Here is a 21,128-nt window from a genome sequence, read left to right as displayed (position 1 = left end):
TTCAAGTCACTAAGGCTCACTTTCTAGATCACTAATATGGTGATGATAAAACCTATGTCTGAGGTGTTCAACATACTATCTAATATAATGCATGACAAGGACCAAGTACTGCCTCTGGAATATAATTTTTTCCCATATACATTAGGTATTATTACCTTAGCAATGTTGTTTTGCAGCCAACATTTGAAAGAATATTAGGAAATGTTCTTATTAATTCACCATGGAAAAATGGGACTTTGTTGAATTTGAAGCAAATGTGGAATGAGTAGACCGAAGTAACAACAATAAATATGAGAACAAGCTGAAAGCAATAATAAAGATATGAAAGAGGAAAAATAAAACCCGACACCAAAAAGAAATAGAGGTTTAAATTTTGCATGGCCATGCTATACAACAGTTGGTTACTTGGGGACATTTCTGTTTGGAAAATCAAAGAGATGAATCATACCTCACTGTACTTGCTGTTATGATAACTCTATCATACATTGCTTGGCCTTTCTAGACAGACAAGGAGTTCAAGTCAGCATAGCAGAAGGAACTTAAAGGCTCTACATGGTTTAAAAGACAAAGTCACACTTCAGTGTTCCAAGACTTGTTTCTGGTCTTACTACAAACTAGAAGTTTTAACCAACTGTCTGTAACTCTACAGGTCCCAGTTTCCTCATCTGTCAAATTAAGACACTGGACTAAGTATTCTTTTTTTTTTTTTTTAATTTTATTTCATTGGACTAAGTATTCTTTAAGGGTCTCTGGGATTTAAATTCTAGGATTCTAAAAATTATACCTATCTAGATGTATGCAATAAATAAACACAATGTTCACCTTCAGTAAACAATAAAAAAATCTACATCAATAAAAAATACAAGACACCTCATTAGAAAATTAAGGATGAGAGGAGAACAGTCTCTATACTAAAGATAACATCCACATGACCAACAAACACTTCAAAGGACTCTCCAATTCATTTCTCATTAGAAAAATAAATGACAATGAGGGCCACCTGGGTGGCCCAGTTAGTTAAGCATCAGACTCTTGATTTCGGCTCAGGTCATGCTCTCCTGGGATTTTCTCTCTCCCTCTCCCTCTCCTCTCTCAAAAATAAAATAAAATAAAATAAAATAAAACAAGATAAAATAAATATTTAAAACGACAAAAAGATACTGAAACTCCAAACCTTTCATATGCCGATGGTTAGTTAATAAAATTGTTTATCCACGTTAAAAAAAAAAACTACCTATGGGGCACCTGGGTAGCTCGGTCGGTTAAGCATCTGACTTAGGCTCAGGTCATGATCTCATGATCATGAGTCCGAGCCCTGATTTGTGCTCTCTGCTGTCAGCACAGAGCTCACCTCAGATCGTGTTGTCTCCCTCTTTCTCTGCTCCTCCTCCACCTGCTCACTCTCTCTCTCAAAAACAAATAAACATTTATTTAAAAGACTCCATAGCATTGTCAACTAAAGGCAGACACTTGGCTCTTCAGTGACCCAATTTCACTTCTGGATGTTCAGAGTAGCATTATTTTTAGAGGCCCCACATGCAGTCAACCTACACGGCCACCAACAGTAAAGGGAGCAAGCGAAATTTAGCATATTTATGTGATGCCATAGTACACAACCCTGAAAATGCACCACAACTGCAAGCAACATAAGAGATGGATCTCACAAACATAATGATGAGAAAAAGACGACACAACAGAGGACATACTACATACACCCAATAATATACATTTTAGAAACGGCCTATCTATGGTGTGTTAGAAGTCAGCATGATGTTTTTCATTGGGCAAGCATTGAGTGGGAAGGGTGAAGATTGAGGTTCAAGCATTGAGTGGGAAGGGTGAAGATTGAGGATGCTGGTAATAATTTTCTCACTGTGAGTAATCACTGGAATGTTCTCTGAGAAAATTCATTAACCTGTACACTTACTGATTTGTGCACTTCTTTGTGGTATTTCAATGAAAAATGTTGTAAAACCAAGACACAGAACTGCTTTCACCTATAAAGGAAAATTTGTTCAATAAAGAATGCTGGGAGGACATTGTTCTTATGGTTAGCCTATATACCAGAGAGTCAGAAACACGTAGTGATGGACACACATGCATGCACGCACACGTACACACACACGTATAAAGAGGGAAGAGGCATACGAGGAAACAATCATGAAGAGGGAGGATGGAGAAAAGACTTTCTAGACTATTCATTCAGAAAATATCCTTCTCTTTTATTCCAAATTCTAATGTAAACATGGCTTTTTAAGTTCCTAGGAGTCAAGAATGAAGGTGAGTACCAGTTAAACTGGATGCTGTTGAAGTTGGATGAAAGCTTCAAGATTTAACACTATCTCATGTTACAGGTCTACACAGCACTAGGCCTATTGTATATAAAACGTCATCCTTGGGGCGCCTGGGTGGCGCAGTCGGTTAAGCGTCCGACTTCAGCCAGGTCACGATCTCGCGGTCCGTGAGTTCGAGCCCCGCGTCAGGCTCTGGGCTGATGGCTCGGAGCCTGGGGCCTGTTTCCGATTCTGTGTCTCCCTCTCTCTCTGCCCCTCCCCCGTTCATGCTCTGTCTCTCTCTGTCCCAAAAATAAATAAAAAACGTTGAAAAAAAAAAATTAAAAAAAAAAAATAAATAAAATAAATAAATAAAAAAAAAAAACGTCATCCTGTGTAAAGGGCCTTTCTGTGCAATCTCTGAGATCTAATTCTGTGATTAATTTAAGCATAGGTGAAACATTTTCAGGTAGCTTCTGATTAAAGATGCACATACAGTGAGCTAAGACAATATGATTATTTCTCCAAAGAGAGCAAAGGAAAGAGTCTCCATGTACATGACCTACTAACAGAAATAATTGGTTTTCTGTTTTAAACCTCCTGAGAGAAACTTTGCATGGCCACACTCACATACGTTTAAAAAGGCACAATCTCATCATCTGCAACTGACTTTTACAACATTGTAAAGCTCCTCTACCTTTTAGATCTGATTTCAGTGAAGATGGGCAATAGCTGGTAGGCATGCTCCTCCTTACTTTGAACGGAACTTTATGTTACTTCACCTTTTACTTTGAATTACTAACCATTCTTCACTGAATTTCTGCTCTTTCCCTTCAAGCTATCATTTTGGTCTTTGATGGACTTGCCAGTTCTCTATCACTCAGATGAGGAACCATGGAAGCCTCTAGAGCTCATTCCTAAGCTGGCTTTCCTGTGTGGAGTCCCAGCTGCTGCCGCCCTCTGGTAAACTTTCACTATAGATATTTTTTTCTGTCCTCATCCACATAAAGCACATTCATCTCTAAACTCCTCAGGGACCATGTCTTAGTCATCTTGCCATAGCACAGAACCTGACAGAATTTATTAATAATTATTTGTTGGATGAATGGAAAGGAACAGATACATGTCACTTCAGTCAGTGGCCTCTATTCATGGAGAAATGGGCTCTGCTTCTCACCACCACAGTCCCCAGAGCCAGTCCATGAATGGGTCAGCAGGCAAAGGGAGATGAACCTGAGATTCCTACTCACTGCAGTATCATTTCTACGATGGCCAGCCTTTGATTCAATCTCCTATTTACTGTACTTGTTACAGAACATAAATGAAGTCCTAGCACTTGCCTAAAACCCATCAAATCCCCCGTTAACGGTAACGTCACTTTCCATAACCCAGCTTAATTGGTGCTGTAATGCGTAATTCCACCCATAGTACATAGGACAGATATGTGTGCTAGTAAACTCAGAATATGATGGTCCTTCAGATGGTAGCTACACTCATTGTGGGGGAGCATTTTGTAATGTACTTCATTGTTGAATCACTATGCTGTACACCTGGAACTAATAGACGTCAACTATACTTCCATTAAACAAAAAGAGAATACTGATGATGTCCTTATGTTTTATCCTGGGAGCATGACCATCAATTGTTAGCAATGCCATGAGCAGAGCAGATTGAGGCGGGTAAGTTGATTTTACCTACTTTTTCTTCTTTGTTCTTTGTATCTGTCTCCAGATTGCCAGGAATGACAATATTATTTGGGAACTCTGATAGGCACCATTTGCCTTCTAGTGTATATGGATACTGATGAATCTTTGTGCACTATCCAACCTTGCAGTTCAGCCATTCCCCACTTCCTGTGGAAACCTTTGTCCAGAAGAGTATCTTTTCCTCTTTAGTTTCTACAGTCCTTTTGCCCACTCTTTTTACCCATTTGTGTATTCCCTGCAGTGTACTTTGGACTCTGTAAGCCCCAAATCCACCAAAATTAGTTTTCTGGAGGCCAGTCGTGCCAGACATGTCCTGGGAATGTCTTAAATTTCAAATTAAAGCCATGGTTCCAAAAGCAGTGTATCTGTGTAATATTTCAAGTAGCCTGGCTTTATTTAGAAACTTCAATGTGTACTGCAATGACTGTTTATGGTTCCAACTGTATAGATTTTTTTTTTTTAATTTTTTTTTTTAACGTTTATTTATTTTTGAGACAGAGAGAGACAGAGCATGAACGGGGGAGGGTCAGAGAGAGGGAGCCACAGAATCCGAAGCAGGCTCCAGGCTCTGAGCTGTCAGCACAGAGCCCGACGCGGGGCTCGAACTCACGGACCGCGAGATCGTGACCTGAGCCGAAGTCGGCCGCTTAACCGACTGAGCCACCCAGGCGCCCCCCAACTGTATAGATTTTTAAACAAGGGTCTTTTTCAAAATATTTATTTTCCAAAATTATCCAAAAAGGTACTGCACCTTTATAGCTAACTCTACTTTTTTTTGAAAAATTTTTAATGTTTTTATTTATTTTTGAGGCAGAGAGAGACTGACCATGAGCAGGGGAGGGGCAGAGAGAGAGGGGGAGACACACAGAATCTGAAGCAGGCTCCAGGTTCTGAGCAGTCAGCACAGAGCCCGACGCAGGGCTCGCACTCACGGAGTGTGAGATCACGACCTGAGCTGAAGTCGGACGCTTAACTGACTGAGCCACCCAGGCGCCCCTCCACTTTTGTTTTCATTTAATTTTAAGACAGTGTGAACAAGTCCTGAAAACATTTATCAGTATCTACAGAGTGAATTATACTTGTGAAAAGTTTTATCTGTGCAGATAATCTATAAATTTCTTACAAGTTAAAAAATAAAAAGACTTAAATCAATTAAAGCTTTAAGGCACTATGACCTAATAATAAATATTTGTTAATTTATAAAATATAAGTCAAAGTATATTTATCTCCAACTCCCAAAATTTAAATTGTCCTTCAAGTTATGATTATTTGCTTCCTTGCTATTATTTTGTTAGTTTTTTCCTTTGACCCTAACATATATGAAGACTTTAGGATAAATGAAGCACCAACACCTGTGTTAATGTAGGAACTATGTGTAAGAGCTACACAGATAACCATTTCTGCCCTCAGTGACTTATGTTTTCCTGAAGGACCTCTAAATTACACAAATATTTTAATTCTTTCTGTTATATAACAACTTGAAATATACTTTAAATCAAAGAGAGTCAAATTTATCTCCTTTCTAAAACAATTAAAACACAGTGAGTTCTTATTTGCTAGACCAAAAGACAACGAAAAAGTGAAATAAATGGAAAACCAATTACTTTTAAACCTGTGGGGATTTTGTTTGCTTTTAATATTCTAACTTAAAACACACAAAACATAAGACACAAAATCTTACCAACACACTCTGCAAAATGCTCCATTTTCAAAACAAGATATGCTTGTTTTACCTATCACTGGTCTTTAGTAGAAAGAGACCTAAAAAGACTATCTTGGAAGGACCGTGTACCTGGCTAATTCCCGGAGAAGCTCAGTGTTTATGAGGAATGCCAGCCAGACCTCAATATTCTTACCCTTGGAATCAAGAAAAATATCAAAATCTTTGATAGCAATAACTAGAACTAAATTTGCCAGGGGTAGAAGTCCTCCTTTTATCAATGTCAGCCACGAAGCAATCTTTTCCTGTAAAGCGAAAAGCAAGCCAACTAAGAAAAAGATTTGTGTGACTACAATTACATAAAATTGACTGGATGGATGGAAACAATACTTTTTAAGAATCTTTTCTTTTTTCACCTAACATGTTGGTTTCTATTTCCTTCTAAGATAAAGAGGAAATCAAATAGTTTTCACACACAAATCAGCTCCCTCACGACAGTTTTTTCTCAACTGTCTCTTCTGCCTTCCCTGAGCTTTATCCTCTTCCTCGCTGAGCCGCCCTCATAGCTCCATATCCCTAAACCAATAGGAAGAATTTCCTTCAGACCCTTAAGCCTTGTATCTGTTACCATAGAGACAGGCATCACAAGATAGCTGCTCAGTAACATCCTCATGGAAATAAAATAAGAATCCTATGGGTTTCAGAGGAATTTCCAGTGCTATCAGTGAGTAGAAGTGATACCCTGCCCCCGGGGAGGGGGGGGCGGGGGGAGGGGGAGAAATGCAGGGATTCTAGTTTCACGGTCATGGAGATACAGAGGTTGCCTTTTACGATGGTAAATCCTGAATCCCTTTAATTCTATGCTTAGCATCTCATGACGGTTTCTCATATGATTTGGAAAAAAAAAAATCCCTTCTCTTCTATCCACGTGTTCAGAGTAATCTAAATATCTCACTGCTAACTTTTAACTCTACCATACCTCATCAATCACTTTCTAACGGCTTCAACTGTTCTTGTATATTGCAGTGCCCAGACTTTTACTTTGCTCTTCTTTGATCCTCTCTATTCCCTATTTGATCAAGAGAAATTTCATCTTTTTTAAAAGATGACAACCTGTCCAGAATTCTGTAAGGCAAAAGCTGCCTAGACAGTTTACAGACCTATGAAGAGGGAAAGGATACCTGCAGGAAGTGATTTCCACTCACTTTACCTTGTTTCCCATTGACTTGGGCACTTTCAGGAAGTCTACTGTAATCACATAATATCTGAAGAGCAACAATAAAAATAACTGAATCTGACTAAATAGATAAGCTCAGCAAATTCACCAGGCCCCGGCAAAGCAGATGTGAGTAACTGCAGAGACCTCCAATTTTCTCTGGCTGACATTAATAAACATTCCTCAGCAAAGCAAATCTCTCTATACATCAATAGCCAAAACGATTCCATCGGTAACTTGTGAGCTGTGTATCTGAATCGCTTTTCAATGCCCGTAGTACTGTACTACTTCAGGTGGTTGCAATTCTGTTTATGGTCTTCAGAGGATATTTAATTGTGAACCGGCTTGTTTCTACCACTCGACTTAATGAGCAAAAAGGGAAGTTCTCTTATCGTTGAGAGATGAGGCCAGCAAACTTTTGCTACCAAGGGCCAGGCAGTAAATATTTTTGGCTTTGTGGCCCATATGGCCTCTGTCATAACTACCTCACAGCTATGTTGACATGAAAACCACCTTAGACAATATGTCAACAAATAGGTTGTGGCTAACTCCCACTAAAACTTTATTAATAGATGCTTAAATTGAAATTTCACGCAATTTTCATATGTCACAAAATAGTATTCATCTTCTAAAAACTTGTTTAGAAATGTACAAGCCATTCTTAGCTAGCTGGCCAAACAGGACGAGGTATGGCACATGAGCCGTCTTCTGCTGACCCTAGCCTGGAGGGTCCAGGGAAGTAGGAGAGACACTGAAAGAAAGACAGGAAAAGGGGAACGCAGTTTTCATGAAATGATCATAAACACAGATTCTTAAAATTAACTTTCTATCAAACATCTCCTTCTTCAATTGCTCTTTAGTGCAGGAAATCAACTCCCAGCAATGAACACTTTTCGAACCAGGCGTACATAGCATACTTCACAGAGCAGTCATTTCTCTGCTTACAAAATTAACTGGAAGAGCATTTTTTTGTTCTACCACAGAGGTACAAATGAGTCTAATCCCTCTTCCATATCATGGCCCATTTAATATTTGAAGAAAGTTTACCTTTTCTTTATTCTTGTTCATTCAATCATCTTTCACCTTTCTCCCTCTTCTAGTAACTTCAATGCCCCTCAAATGTCACAGCTCCTAGAGCCTCTCACCAGCCAGACATTTTTCAAAGAACACGCTCCCAAATGTTTTAGTTCCTGAGACCATGATGTTCCTCCAAAAACAAAAACAAACAAACAACAACAAAAACTTCCTACTAAAATGCGTTCCCTCTTGTTTCTTCCCTTCCTTAAAGGATACATATCCAACAACATCGCTGGATTTTTTGTTGTTGTTGTTCCAATACTACAGGAGATTATGACTGACACTGAAATGAAGGCCAACCAAATCATTAAGTCTTAGTCAATGAATTATTGTTAAGCTTTAACTCTCTCACATACTGTACTTGGATTGATTTTGGAACCTTAGTGCAGGATCTTATTCCTATTAAAATTCATCATTTTGGTCTCTGCATTTTCCAGGTGGTCATAATCCTTTGGTACCCTATTAATTCAATTTATTTGCTCTCCTCTCCAGCTAAACTATTTTGATCTTCCTCCATGTTTTGAGTATTAAAATTTCAGAAACCAAGTAGGGCAAATATCAGAATTACAGGGCACACTATGAGAAATTAGGTCCAAATCAGATAGAGCCAAACGAATAAAACTACATCATAGTCCTGTGAAAGGCTGCTTCCTGGTTTACGATGATTCAATTAAGGCACCAAAGGCAGAATAATTTAGTAATTTAATTAATCTCTGTGAAATATCAAATGGAAAACATTTCTCCATCTTCACTAAATCATAAAAATCTTCAGTAAATCCCACAGTATGATCGAGCTAACTAACCAAATCACATACTGTTTCCTAGAACCTTGGGGGAACTCTGGTCTATACTACCTTTCCCCTCATTCTAAACCAGTCCATCTACCTCAAGAATGCTTACTTGCTCCCAGTGGAAGAAAATTACTGCTATTATTTTTCCAAAAAAAATTTCCAGGGTGAAGAGGTATTTAATATCCCCACTCTAATTAAGGACTGTTTTCCTTCTTGCTCATTTTAGTTTGTTACCTCCAGGACCAATTTTCAATGCCGTCTTGGCACTCTCTCTCTTTTTTTTTTTTTTTTAAGAGTTTTGATTCCTTTCTCAAATACGTGTGTGTGTCTCTGGGTGTGTGCACACATGCTTATGTGGTTTGTTTTTATTTGCTTTTTCATTCTTAAAACTTGGATGCCAGGAGGACTAGAGAATAAGAGGGCAAAGAAAGCTTCTGGGGAACAAGATTTTGAAGAGTATTTCTCTTTTTTCCACACGGTCACTTTTATGGATGCAGAAACAGCATTTCACTAATATTCAACACATTTTCATGGTAAGAGTCATTTGATCAACAAGGAATAGGAGGTGTATTAGTTAGCCAGAGCTGGCACAACAAGTGTCACAGAACGAGTGGCTGAGAGAACAGAAATGTATGTTCTGAGTTTTGGAATAGTTAACTGATAGCATCTCCCCTTGCACCTCTTTTGGGAAGAAGAGCGATACATTTCATCTGAAGGTGGGTAACTCAATCACAAGCGGGCATTTTCACTGGACAATTCAAACGGACACTTACCACCATTAAAAAAGAACCAAGGGACGTTACTGAATTTAAAAAAATGATGTCCCATTAGATTTTTTAACTAAACGATACAAGTAGTTGTTCCAGTTGTTTTTATAGTATGAACGCCTTGGAGAAAATAATCTAGGTGTGTAGAGGATCAGGTAAAACCCACAGACATTAGTACAAGTAACGAATTCCATAGTAAAAAAATATTTCAATGTTTACAATCCATTTCACCTGTCTCATCTCTTTTTCACACACTCTGATCTTACATGTTTCTTCCTCCTCTTCCGCCCCCCCCCCCCCCCCCCCCCCGCACCCCCAACAAACCTCTTCAGAAAACAGAGAATTAGGCAACTGGGATTTGCAGACCTCACGTGGTCTTGTCACTGTGCAGGCTAATCATCTCTCAGAGCTGGAGAGACTGGCCAGCCTTTCCAACTCTTACAAAGGCATCCGGCAATAAGGGTATGCCTGCTCTTCAGGTGTGTGGCCCAAAGCCTTGAAGATTTCATTAATAATCAACAGCTGGTGCCACCTAGTGTCTGTCCTCTCCATTCATCAGTGGAATCGAATCCAGAGTACTTCCCAGTCACAAACGAAGCAACCTGAACTAACAACAAAAAAAACCACAGTGTGCGGAGTCCAGGGGCTGATTTAAATTACACTATCTTCATTGAAAGGAAAAACTTCTTTTTTAAGTAACTATGGTAACAGGAGCGTGCGGCTAACAGGAAGCTTGGATTCTTCTCACAGGGAGACAATTCACAAAAGCAGAGTCCTACTAAAATATGTAATGTCAAAGAGTTTTTCCAGACTTGAATGGTCACTTAAAATGGTTATGAAGTTGGAAAATAAAATTGGCAGAAAAGAACTGTATTTTAGGCAAAAGTATAGACACAGGTTTTTGTCAACCAACTAAGAAATAACCCTCTGTCACCTGACGCAAAAATCTCTACCAGTCTTTGAGCTTCCCAAAGATTAAACAAGTACTGAAACAGACTGTACAAAAGCACATACAGCACTCAGAAGTATTAGCAGGAAATAATTAGGTTGCCTGAACCACATTATTTAAAACGTGTTTGCTGCTAAAGCTAGACATCTAGAAAACTATTTTCTTTCATGCTATAGGTATGTATTATGAATTATAGATTCAACAACAGTTAGGTATGCTTCAAGGTTAAAAAGCACTCTCTACACGTAGGACTATTTTTCAAAACCTATGTTAGTAATTAATTTGGAGGAATCCAAGTGGTATATCTAGCCCATCAGTTTCTAATTGATTCACCAGTACGTAAATACATGTTGTTTTAAGTCACTCTTTCCAAGAGGAATACGTAATTGAAAAACATGGACTAACATTCAGGGGAAAAAGTTACATAACAGCCAGTAGTGTTCCTTGACCACACTGACTGAGATATTACAATTACTAGAGAAAAGATACAGCATATATGAGCAATACCGTACACATCAAAACGTCATACTAGATGTTCATACATGATAGCCTATTAACTTGGATGATTTAGCTACTCAGGTTATTGGAGAGACTGGGCAAAGAGCTGAAAGATTCTGTATTATACAGATAATTAACAACCATGCTTTGCACACTCAGGAAAATCTATTTCTATATTATTTGACATGTGTTTTAAACAATCACTTGTTAAAAACAGCTTTGAATGTTTTATTTTTGTGTTACCTTAGTGGTGACAAAAATTATTTCAATATGTTCGGTCCGATATATAGTCAGTGACAAATCCCCATGACAGCGTCTGAAGATAGAATATGGAAACGATGCCTAGTTTCCACAAAAAGCTTAAATTGTTCCTCTTTTCCCAAAAACTTTATTTTTGGAGCCAGATACAGTCCAGGCTCATGCTTCATTTGTTTAAAAGTACTTATAAGTGCAATCCACTGACTGTATGAGAAAGAAATATTGCAAAACAGCACAAGGGTGCTAAAAATTGTACGCAGGCAAGGGAGAATGCACGACAAAACTCATTAAGGTCTCAACATAATTAAATAAATAAATGCTCCAATTTTCACTCATTTATCATTTTCTGTCATTTTTCATTAACAGCTTTCAAAAAGCCCTATCTGAAACAAGCTGATACAGAGAAATTAAGAGCAGTAATCAAGCGAGAAATGACAGACCAGCTGGGTCGACATCAACTTGGCAAAACGTGAATACAGTTCAATAGCCGAAACAGATGCTGGAGTTGTTGAAAAACCCTGCAGGAGATATTGATGTATTTTCTTTATAGAATGCAGAATGACTGAATAAATGTCAAAAGCTAGAAACTGATGAGGAGAAAAGACTGACAGCCAAACTCCTTATAAAACAGGAACGAAGTGTAACAATTTTCAACCTATCCAAACATTCTATACATTCTCCTTTCTGTCAATATCTGAACATGCCAATAGATCAATCATTTCTTGTAACTAAATAGCAGATAACTGAGTCGGGGTAGATTTCCCCATAGATTCCCCCCAACCACCCCCACCCCCCCGGTCATCATCTACCTGGAGAAACCCAGACTCTTGAAAAACACTTTATTCTAAAATCTCCTAACACAGATTTCTATCCCAGAAGTGTTTTCTTGAGATTGGAGGCAAGCACACCCCCCAAAAATCTAACGCAGCACAAGGAAATGTTAAAATCCCTTCTGTAAAAGCAACACTGTTTGCAGAGTTTGAAGAGCTCGGCAACAAACCCCAGCTACCAACAGCTGCTTGTTCAAACATATGCTTTGTCATGGTCAGCTTCTAATTGTATTCATAATGATGTAATAGCTTTAATAATCCTACCTTCCATGCCAGCTGTTTTTCCTGTCACTCCATCATGCCAATAAGTTGGCTGCTGTAACAAATCAAGATAGTGCAAAACAGCATCTTTCTCCTGATTCTGTCATCTTCCTGAAAGCATTCTATTACTGCCGACTGCTGGGAACCAGAAAGTCTATTTGAATTCCAACAGCTCCCCTTTCGCATGATTCAAGTTAGGTTAGGTGGGCATGCCTAACATGATTCTCTCAGTCATTTATTATGCAGCTGCCACAACGTCGGTGTGGTAACCACTCTGACTATCTGATACGTCAGTCGAACAAAACCTACACCTCGGAGCAAACACATGAGCCAGAGCAGCGTTCTGCATTTAACGAGCATTCTTCCTGCCTAAAAAAACAGCGGATCTGCAAATCTCTTTCAGGATCTACTCGGTCCTCTGTACAGATGCAAAGCCTTTGGATTAAAATCTTTCCCTAACTATACCAAGAGGAGAGCTCCTCTGCCACACATCATATTATTCACAGAATTCCGGCTGATTTTCACTTATCTTCACAGCCTTTTAAGGGGAAAAACTCTCTTTTCTCATTGTACTTTTTGAAACGAGGATGCTGTGGGCTCAGCTCCATGTCTCTGCTTTATTACAAAATAGAGCATGCACTTTCTGAAATGGAATTTGCCCCTGTGATTCTATGGAAATTTTTCTAGTAAGAGTTGTTTTTCAAGAAAATATTTATTTTGCATATTGTAGACATTTAAACTGCGTCTGTTTGTTTCTCCCAAGAGTGGACTTTACACTTGATATTCTGACTTACTTAAAAAGCTTTCTTTAGAAAGTAGGATATTAAATTAGCTGACGCTCACACATAACTTATTTACCAAGTAAGTAAGTGTCATTTCAGGAGAATGGAGTTTGCGTTTTCAAGATACCCATGCATGAATCAGTACTTTCTTTAATTAAAATTAATACTGTAGGGACGATGGCAATTGTATTTAAAAGTTGTCAGTATGCCTTTCTTGGTAAATTAATATTTATAGTTTCAAATGACAAAAAAGAAAAAAATTAAGTTTTTTCCTGCTAAAAATAAAGGGGGGAATTGAGGAAATCTTGTTCCCCTTTCAGTCATCTAGCAGGCATTCAGCTCTGAACAAAAACCATCCCCCAGCCCCACAAAAAAGTCAAGAGCTTATTGGGAGCTACATGACGAAAAGTATAAGCAATAGTTCATTTAGCATGTATGAGATATATGCCAAGGTCACTGTTCTGACCAAGTGGTTCCCTAAAGGGTGTCTGTCTGTGTGTATGTATGTATATATACATCTTAGCTATTCCAACTCCATTTTATTTTTATGTAACACACACCAATCATCCCTACATATCAGGACATACATAATAACCGGTAGTTTAGGGTTTACAGTGTTTGCTTTATAAATGCCAGAGAAAAAACAGGAAAACAAACTGAGCTCCTTTGAACCCACCAAAGTTTCTCAAAAATAATATACACATCATTCTGTAACAACTGTGAGAATGCTGGTTTGCAATTATAATTTTTAGAAAAAAATCACTTTTGCAGTTAGCGTATCTACCTTAGCGGTTATGACCAGCATAAACAAATATCAGGTGGTTTCGTTTCTGCCCATAGCGTCTGATCACCTCTCCAGCTTCAACTCTTGCCTTCCCACTTGTACCAGCCACAGCCAACTTCCTTTTGTTCCTCTAAACCACTGTGCTCCTTCTGTCTCAGATATTGCTTGTTCTGTTTCCCCTTTCCATAAGCTCCCCTCACTTGTGATTGCCTACCTTCCATCCAATCTTCACTTATCAGCTTGAAACGTAATTTGCTATGTGAGGTATTTTTCATCCCCTAGACAAAATTATGTTCCCCTGCTATGCAATTTCATAGCAACTTGTACTTCGTCTTCATCATAATAATGGCAAAAGCTTATACAACAGAAGGTGGTAGGCTGTGTTCTCACATACACAAGAGAAAAAAATATATATATATACACATATACCCACATATACATATATATACACACATGCATATATACACACATATACACACATGTATGTGTATCCATTTACATCTATCACTTACTATACAGATGCTCTCATTCAATCATCAAACTGAACCCATGAAGATGACAGTTTTATACACAATGATATGGGAGGCAACGGAGGCTGTGAACAGTTGAGTAACTTGACCAGAGTCACATGACTATTTCATTTTCTGTATTTCCTGGTATACTATTAGTTCTTGAGACCGGACAGCACATAGGTGTCGTTCATTGTTAAATGCTAATGCGCAGTGCACGCTCTGGAAACTGTATTCCATTCATCACTCATCCAGTAGAACCTGTTTCGGGCACTGCACCATACTAACAACTGGTCATATGGAGAATATAAAAACTGATATGGATCCTATTTTCATGGAGCTTTTGCACAAGAGCACTATCTCTAAACTTAGGATCCAATGGTCTATGGATAAAATTCAAATGTCTGCTAAACTGGATGAGAGACATATTACATCTTCATTTTCATCAGCCTCTAACATAAGCGTAGCATCATTTTCATTTACGTCCATAGACTACAAACACAGTAGCATTAGCAATATCTATAATTTTCTGTCCCTAGTAAAGTCACTAATTTTCATATCATTTTGAAATGATGCTGTATATATCTTTATATATATACAGATGCTGTATATATCCTGCAATATTTTTTGGATTCATCCTCATCTTGAAATTATGGTTATTATTAAGTCTACCACTATAGTGTTTTATTTAATGTGTGAATAAGGAAGTACGTATAGTATTATTTAACTTTTAAAATATTTACAACACTTTCAATTCAAATGGTTTCTGTTATAATCTTAATTATGTTATTTTGTATATTGAAATATACTTCAGATAGGCTCTGCCACATGTCTAAGGCCTTAAGGTGTTAGGGCTTTAGGCTTCAGCAGGTATCAAAGGGGTCCATGCTACAAGCTCTGGTCAAGAGGATGGGAGAACACAGCCCACTAGTTAATGTTATTGTCTCCAAAATCTGACAACCTGGGTTCAAAATGCTGATCCAGGACTTAACACTAAGGTTTTATAGGGCAAGGTACTTATGCTCAGTTTACTCTTCTGCCACATCAGAATAATTATCACTCTTCGGCTTTCTTGCTATGAGGTTTAAGTAAGAGAATGACCGTCAAACACTTAGCACAATGCCTGACATCTTTTGAACAATTAATGGCTGTGAGATATTATTAGTGAGAGGGTCTGATATGAAATTATTATGACAAACAAAAACATGAGAGAGATACAAAGGATATACAAAGACTTTTAGAATAGGAATTGGAACTCTTACACATTACCAATGCAAATGTGAAACTGTAAAAATCCTTTTCAAACGCAGTTTGGCAATTTCTTGAAAAGGTAAATATACTTCAAGAGCCATCCTTTCCTTTCTGACAGAAATGAAAACAGATGACCATTAAAACAAAGTTATATATATATTTTCAAAGGACCATATTTGCAATGGCCCCAACTTTCAACAACCCACATTTTCATCATGTGAAGAGGTGAAGAAATTGAAGTATAGCTATAACATCTAATCCTACTGTGTCATGGAAAGGACTCGTCTATTGTTAAGTGCAACAACATGAGTGAAGGGCAAAACAGTAAGGCTAATTAAAAGAAGCTCAACAAAAGCATCATACAGCCTGATTTCACCGATACAACTGTAGAAAATGCAATGAACCCATAGTGATGTGAGCAGATTAGTGGTCGCCTAGTGAAGGGAGGGATGAGGGACAGACTGGAGAGGATACAAAGAGTCGTGAAGAAATTTCTGAGATAATGGTTACGTCCACTATGTTGACTGTGCTGATGGTTTCATGGAGCTTAGAGATAACAACACTTAACAAGTTGTAGATTTTAAATTTTTTTTTTTTTTTTCAACGTTTATTTTATTTTTGGGACAGAGAGAGACAGAGCATGAACGGGGGAGGGACAGAGAGAGAGGGAGACACAGAATCGGAAACAGGCTCCAGGCTCTGAGCCATCAGCCCAGAGCCCGACGCGGGGCTCGAACTCACGGACCGTGAGATCGTGACCTGGCTGAAGTCGGACGCTTAACCGACTGCGCCACCCAGGCGCCCCAACAAGTTGTAGATTTTAAACATGTATGGTTTATTATATAACAATTATACTTCGATAACTGTTTAAAAACCTTAGTAGACCTTAGATCATTCATATTAAGTTAAAAAGTAAAAAGTTATATACTATCATTTCTTAACAGTCAATCTACAAACTCCATAATAAAATGTGTATTCTCTAAATAATTCAGTCGACGGCATTTAATAATCCTGAGCAGCCCAGAAAAATAATTTTCCTTACCATCTACAATTTATAGCTCTTCATGCCATCATTGAACATCCTGGAAACTGACTTTTTTTCCTGTAATAAAGAACAATTTTGTCCTATCCACATGCACAATTTTATTTACTATGGGCATATAAGCTAGTAAAATAAACAAACTATTAGGCTGGTTACAAATCAGTAAGGTGCATAAAATCTAAGGTATGAATCAATATTACCTTGTTGCTATATAATTCCATCTTATGGAAAACCTCCAAATAAAGTTCCTTTGTTATGTAATGATTACGTATCACAGGACTCTGTTTTATACGTTATCCACGTTTTATAACAAAGTGTATTATGTCAAATTCTGAGTATTCTGGGGTAAAGATAACTGAGGAAAACCCAATGGCATCCATGCGACAGTAAGACTGAAAATAATAAAACATGTTCCCTCATTAAATTCTCTTATATGCTGTGCTGTAAGTGTTGAGATGGTAAAAAAATTTACCCAGATCCCTGAACTTTTAAAATTTATTACATCAGTGAAGTTATACTTGGGTCAATGAAAAGAACAAATCTTATTTTCCTATCGGAATCTAACACTGTCTCCCTCCCCAGTCTAGATGAGCCAAGGTATTAAGGTGTTTAACACACACACACACAGGTGATCATGTCACGGTCTCACATCCAAATCTCTACAGTGGCTTTCTCATGATCCTTGGAACAAAAGCCCTTACTACAGCCTGTAAGGCATTGAGTAGTATGCCCCTCAAACTTTTCTCCTGTCTTCTCCCATGCCACTTCCTACACATTTGCTTCTTTTTCTCTCATCACACTGATTGACGTTTTTTGTCTTTAAACATTGCAAACTTATTCCCACCTTGGGATATTTTCATTAGCTGATCCTTCAGAGATATTCTAAGTCTCACTCCTCTTTAACCAGACCTTTGTTCAAGGTCACCTCAAAGGAAATCCCTCTCTAAACTTCTCTTAAAATTATACTCCCTGATCTTAATTCTCCTCTTTGCCTTGCTTCACTTTAAAAAAAATTACTTTAATGTTTATTTTTGCACAGGGGAGGGGCAGCGAGAGACTTAGACACAGAATCGGAAGCAGGCTCCAGGCCCTAAGCTGTCAGCACAGAGCCGGACAGAAGCTTGATCTCACGACTCGTGAGATCATGACTTGAGCCAAAGTGGGTGGCTAAACCATCTAAGCCACCCCGGCTCCCCTGCCTTCCTTCATTTTTATGTATAGCACTTCAGTTAGTATTTGGTGTCAAATTATTGATTTCAGTAATTCATTCAAACATTAATTAAGCACCTACTTTATTCTAGACACTTTTTTCTTTCATTTTTTAAATGTTTACTTATATTGAGAGAGAGTGCGCCCTAGTGTATGAGCGGGAGAAAGGTAGAGAGAGAGAGAGAATACCAAACAGGTTCCACACTGTCAGTGCAGACCCTGACACGGGGCTCAATACCAAGAACCATGAGATCATTACCTGAGCTGAAAGCAAGAGTCAGATGCTTAACCTACTGACCCACGCAGGTGCCCCTAGACATTTTTCCTGGTGCTGGGAATACTACTATCCTCATAATTTCTGTTTTTGTGGAAAAGATAGATACTAGACAAATAACCAAAAGTATGACTCAAAAAAAGGGGGGTGGGAGCTACAGGCATACATATAACGTTTTATAGAAGCATACGATAGAGGAACACATTTTATCAAAGAAAATTCTCTTTGAACATGGAGCTAAAGGATTTGTGGTAATTACATGGGTCAAGGGATAAAGGTGAAGAGTATTATAGGAAGAGTCAGCAAGGCAGGAAATCATTCAAAAACTGAAAAAATTCCACAATGACAAGAGAATGGTGAATGCAAAAGAGACTCAAGTATGATCAATGGGATGAAGGTTTAATGATAGGCAGGGTTTAGATTATGAGGGATTCCTTGTCAGCAGTGTTAAAGATCCTGGAATTTATCCTAAAGACATTGGAAAACCAGTGAAAGGAATTAAGTAAATAAGTTACATTGATTTAATAATTAATTTACATTAGTAATCAGATTGTACATCAGATATACAAATGTGAATGTACTGGGGAGAACAGATTAAAATGAGGTGGGGAATAATTCTAGAGTTACAAACCTTGTTAAGAGGCAATTTCAGTATATCAGGCAAAATGATTTAACTAAAGAGCTAGCAGAAAAGACAGAAGCAGTGAGATTCCGGAGATGTTTAAAACGGAGAACTGATAGAACAAGATGACTGACTGAAAACTGAGAAGCATTCAGGGACATAAAGGAATAAACATTGACTCCCACATTGTCAACTTGATTAACTGAGTGAATGGTGGCAGTATTTTCTGCAAAAGCCAGGTTGATGATGGCTTAAACATGGTTTCCGTTGAGCCTGAGATTCTTAGGAGACATTCAAGCAAAGGCATAAAGGAGGACACACCTAGATATTAGGGTCTGAATTTCTAAAAACACAAACATTTTAGATTTGCCAGCATTTTATTGTAACTAAAGTCATACATTAAAAAAAAAAAAAAAAAAAAAAAAAAAAAAAAAAAAAAAACAAGCAGAGATGGAATGAGTCAGGAATAGAGACAAGAGCCTAGGATGGCACTCTGAAGAACTTAACAATTAATGACTGGATGAAAAAGAAAGACCACCAGGATATTTAGAAGGAATGTTGAGCGAAAAAAAGGGAAAAACCCAACAATGAATAGACTGTGAAATTCTAAAAGTTAAGAGGGTAGAGAGCTGAAAGCAAGAAGCAATTGTCACCTTTGTCAAATATGACTGAGAGATGAAGTAAGATGACAACTAAAAAGTTCTGGGTTTACTTCCATACCCCGAGTACTGTAAATAATGCCGCAGTGAACATAGGAGTGCATGTATCTTTTTGAGACAGTGTTTTCGTTTTCTTTGGGTAAATACCCAGTAGAATTACTGGACTGTATGGTATTTCTATTTTTTGAGGAGCCTCCTTACTGCTTTCCTCAGTATTTTTTTTTTTTTTTTACCAATTTACATTCTCACCAACAGTACAGGAGGGTTCCCTTTTCTCCACAACCTCTCCAATATTTGTTTATTTCTTATCCTTTTGATACTAGCCCATTCTGAGTGTTGTGAGGTAATACCTCAGTGAGGTTTTGATTTGCATTTACCTGATGATTAGTGGTGCTAAGCATCTTTTCATGTGCCTGTTGTACCTGTGTAGGTCTTCTTTGGAAAAATGTCTATTCAAGTCCTCTGCCTACATTTTACTTGAAGTATTTTTTTTGGTGTTGAGGTGTTTAAGTACTTTCTCTATATAAATACATGTACACACACATACAAACGCAATGGAGTATTAGCCATAAAAAAAGGTAAGGCCTTCACATTTTTGACAGCAAGGACAGACGTAGAGGGTATTAGGCTAAATAAGTCAAACACAGAAAGGCAAATACCCTATGATTTCATTTATATATGGAATCTAAGAAACTAAACGAACACACACAGCAACAGTCCTCAGACACACACAGAATGAACTGAAGGTTGTCAGAGGGAAGGGGGTAGGAGATGGGCAAAATAGATGAAATAAGAGACTCAAATTTCTAGTTATAAAATCATTAAGTCATGGAGATGTACAGTCCAGCAGAGAGAATACATTTAATAAGATTGGCATAATGCCATATGGTGAATATACTTTTCACAGCGAGGGCTGAGAAATGTATAGAATTGTCAACTCACGGTACGCCGGAAACCAACATGATTTCACAACTTTAGTTGCATTAAAAATTTAAAAAAAAAGAAGTTTTGAGCTTAACAACATAAAGAATACAGTGAGGTGAACGTGAAAAATTCTGGGGAGTAAAGGTAGAAGGCAAATTATAATAGGTTCAAGAGTAAGTGAGCCAATATAGGAATATAGCTAAAGGAGACTGCACAGGCAAGATTTTTTTTTTAACTGTAGCGTTTAATTTTTCCTTACAATATACAAAGCTTGTCACATTAAATATGGCTAATAGTCTAGACAATTTTCAAAACTGTAACCAGCCATATGTCTAAGAATGCTGACTATCAGCTAGAGAGAACAGATGTGGCATTTTCTTACTGGTTTATTACCCTTCCTCCCACATACCTTTCCTTCCACACTCCTGGGAGCTGGTATATCCCAGCCTCGTTACCTGCATGTTCTACCAGTTACTGAAAGAGATGTGTTAAAATATCCACTGTGATTCTTGATTTGCCTAGGTCTCCACATAGTTGTCAACTTTGCTTTACCTACTTTGAAGATCTAATATTAAGTGCATCCAAATTTTATATTCTTATATATTCCTATTAATTTCCCCCACGTTACCATTATGAAATGTCCTTTATCTCTCAGTATTTTTTTTGCCTGAAAGTCCCCAATGTTTGATATTAATATAGCCATATAAATATTCTTTTGGTTTGTGTTTTCATGCATCCTACAACCTATTTGTGTTGTCATAAGTAAGGAGATTTTCTTCTGATCAC

At 37.8% G+C, this 21,128-nt stretch overlaps 1 protein-coding gene across 1 annotated transcript in view; it reads right to left on the bottom strand.

Annotated features, from left to right (window-relative positions):
- DMD (dystrophin) overlaps positions 1-12,471 on the bottom strand; it is a 2,113,538-nt gene extending 2,101,067 nt beyond the window's left edge. The window contains exon 1 of the mRNA XM_081792827.1: positions 12,290-12,471. Coding sequence (XP_081648953.1) covers positions 12,290-12,296 — 7 coding nt within the window. The 5' untranslated portion in view covers positions 12,297-12,471. The remainder of the gene's footprint in view (positions 1-12,289) is intronic.
- Positions 12,472-21,128: the final 8,657 nt, after the last annotated feature.

Source organism: Panthera onca, chromosome X (assembly GCF_046562875.1).
Source record: "Panthera onca isolate mPanOnc1 chromosome X, mPanOnc1 haplotype 2, whole genome shotgun sequence".
In the NCBI taxonomy this organism is placed as follows: Eukaryota; Metazoa; Chordata; class Mammalia; order Carnivora; family Felidae; genus Panthera; species Panthera onca.
Note: the sequence above shows the minus strand (reverse complement) of the source record. Positions and strands in the feature narration are given on the sequence as shown.